The 3,677-nt window shown below is 43.1% G+C and overlaps 1 protein-coding gene across 1 annotated transcript; it reads right to left on the reverse strand.

The window, feature by feature from the left end:
- Positions 1-1,590: 1,590 nt before the first annotated feature.
- LOC132557433 (uncharacterized) lies at positions 1,591-2,442 on the reverse strand. The gene has a single exon (XM_060221922.1). The coding sequence runs from the start codon at positions 2,440-2,442 to the stop codon at positions 1,591-1,593; it is 852 nt and encodes a 283-aa protein (XP_060077905.1).
- Between the last annotated feature and the right edge of the window lie 1,235 nt (positions 2,443-3,677).

Below are 3,677 nucleotides of genomic sequence, written 5' to 3' on the forward strand. Positions count from 1 at the left end.
ATTCCAAAAATGCGTTGCAAAGAAAATTACATTTTTGAGTTGGTGCCACAGATTTTTTTATTATTAAGACGAGATTATGTTCTTCATAGTCTATGTTTTTACTGACGATAATATGCATGGACAAGACAGAGGCTATAGGGACGATAGCAGCAACTCATTACATTTCATATTGAATTCAAAAAGATTACACAAACGGAATAGGATAAATTTATATTAAACTTAGGGTATGAACAAATGATGCTGGTAATTTTAGATCATGACTTTTTAGTTATCATTGCCAAATCATTCCAATTTTATCGTGACTGTAGGTGACGAACTGACTGCCGTTAGTAATCTGGCTTACTTTAACTCGCCCAAAAGATGATAACTGACAGTCAGTCACAGCACTGGACGAAGTGGACACTGGTCAACCTATGGATAAGCTATAGAAACGAAAGTGTTTTGACTGGTAACCTGTAATTGTCTGACCGTACACGACACCTGCTGTTGACCATACACAACACCTGTTGTTGACCGTACACGACACCTCCTAATGACCATGCACAACACCTGCCGTTGACCGTACTGCTGTTGACCGTACGCGACACCTACCGTTGACCGTACACGACACCTGCAGTTGACCGTACACGACACCTGCTGTTAAAGGTACACTACACCTACTGTTGACCGTACATGACACCTACTGTTGACCGTACATGACACCTGCTGTTGACCGTACACGACGCCTGCTATTGACCATACACGATACCTGTAGCTGACCGTGCACAACACCTACTGTTATCCGTACACGACACCCGCTGTTGACAGTACACGACACCTCCTGTTGACCGCACACAACACCTATTGTTGTCCGTACACGACACCTGTTGTTGACCGTACACGACACCTCCTGTTGACCGTACACAACACCTGTTGTTGACCGTACACGACACCTGTTGTTGACCGTACTGTTGTTGACCATACGCAACACCTACTGTTGACCGTACACAACACATGTTGTTGACCGTACACGATACCTGATGTTGACCGTACACGACACCTCCTGTTGACCGTACTGTTGTTGACCATACGCAACACCTACTGTTGACCGTACACAACACATGTTGTTGACCGTACACGATACCTGCTGTTGACCGTACACGACACCTCCTGTTGACCGCACACAACACCTATTGTTGTCCGTACACGACACCTGTTGTTGACCGTACACGACACCTCCTGTTGACCGTACACAACACCTGTTGTTGACCGTACACGACACCTGTTGTTGACCGTACTGTTGTTGACCATACGCAACACCTACTGTTGACCGTACACAACACATGTTGTTGACCGTACACGATACCTGCTGTTGACCGTACACGACACCTCCTGTTGACCGTACACAACACATGTTGTTGACCGTACACGATACCTGCTGTTGACCGTACACGACACCTCCTGTTGACCGCACACAACACCTATTGTTGTCCGTACACGACACCTGTTGTTGACCGTACACGACACCTCCTGTTGACCGTACACAACACATGTTGTTGACCGTACACGACACCTGTTGTTGACTGTACTGTTGTTGACCATACGCAACACCTACTGTTGACCGTACACAACACATGTTGTTGACCGTACACGATACCTGCTGTTGACCGTACACGACACCTCCTGTTGACCGTACACAACACCTACTGTTGTTCGTACACGACACCCGCTGTTGACAGTACACGACACCTGCGGTTGACCGTACACAACACCTCCTGTTGACCGTACACAACACATGTTGTTGACCGTACACGACACCTGTTGTTGACTGTACTGTTGTTGACCATACGCAACACCTACTGTTGACCGTACACAACACATGTTGTTGACCGTACACGATACCTGCTGTTGACCGTACACGACACCTCCTGTTGACCGTACACAACACCTACTGTTGTTCGTACACGACACCCGCTGTTGACAGTACACGACACCTGCTGTTGACCGTACACAACACCTGTTGTTGTCCGTACACGACACCTGTTGTTGACCGTACACGACACCTTCTGTTGACCGTACACAACACCTGTTGTTGACCGTACACGACACCTGTTGTTGACCGTACTGTTGTTGACCATACGCAACACCTACTGTTGACCGTACACAACACATGTTGTTGACCCTACACGATACCTGCTGTTGACTGTACACGACACCTCCTGTTGACCGTACACAACACCTACTGTTGTTCGTACACGACACCCGCTGTTGACAGTACACGACGCCTGCTGTTGACCGTAAACAACACCTGTTGTTGACCGTACACGACACCTGTTGTTGACTGTACACGACACCTCCTGTTGACCGTACACAACACCTGTTGTTGACCGTACACGACACATGTTGTTGACCGTACTGTTGTTGACCATACGCAACACCTACTGTTGACCGTACACAACACATGTTGTTGACCGTACACGACACCTGTTGTTGACCGTACACGACACCTCCTGTTGCCCGTACACAACACCTGTTGTTGACCGTACACGACACCTGTTGTTGACCGTACACGACACCTGTTGTTGACCGGACACGACACCTCCTGTTGACCGTACACGACACCTCCTGTTGACCGTACACAACACCTGTTGTTGACCGTACACGACACCTCCTGTTGACCGTACACGACACCTGCTATTGACTGCTTCGACGCTTGCTCTACAGGTCACATATCATCATTAGGAATTGACACGGTATTGGCGACAAAGATAAATGTTTTGTTGTGAAATACGTTCAGTACCCATACAACTCTACACTAGAGTTATAACTAAATATTTCTACGGGAAATCTTCTTAACTCGATTTGTAAAAAAGCAGTATTTGTTGATTTTCCTAGTCTTAGTAATTACTTAAGAAATGCGATATGAAGTTTTTTTTTTTCAATTTCTGCAGCTTTGTGATAACCCCTGATTTCAGAACCATACATTAAAAAGACTATTTTACTAAATATCAAGTACAGCAAGACGAAATTCAATATTAAAAACATTCTTTCTACAAACATTATTGACGTATAATACTTTTCGTCCTTTCCCATTAACATTTAAAGCATGACCAAGGTGATTAAATTCATCTATCATTTCAATTCCTTCTACCGTAAAACATTTCTCCTTCGTAAGTATTTAACCACCATTCCTAAAGATGTTGTCTTACTTACAGTTAAACTCCATTTTCTACTATACTCCCCTAATGAATCTAGTATTTTCTGTAAGTCATCTGGTGTTTCAGATAAAATAACCATGTCATTTGTATACATACGTAAAAAACGTTCATAGTCTGGATTTCTATTGATGAACAACTCTTTTTTATAAAATAATTTTTTAAAACATTAACAAATAAAGTAATTAAAAAGGGAATACAATATTTGCCCCTGAAATAATCCACAGTCACATTTGAAGAAATCAGTTATACCACTGTATTTAACACAACTTCTTACTTTGTCATAGAGATTTCTAATAATTTTCAGAAATTTCCCATCTATCCCTTCCTTAATCATTTTATACCAAAGATTTTGACGACTAACAAAATCAAAAACTTGTTTGTAGTCAAAAAACAACAATAAAATCTACGACGATTTTAAGAGTTCTATTGATCAGAGACTGTGATACTATATAGAATAACATGCATTGTCGATAGGTCTTT

Source organism: Ylistrum balloti, unplaced genomic scaffold (genome assembly GCF_031769215.1).
Source record: "Ylistrum balloti isolate Yb309-2 unplaced genomic scaffold, AGI_CSIRO_Ybal_v1 Utg369654, whole genome shotgun sequence".
NCBI classification, from domain to species: Eukaryota; Metazoa; Mollusca; class Bivalvia; order Pectinida; family Pectinidae; genus Ylistrum; species Ylistrum balloti.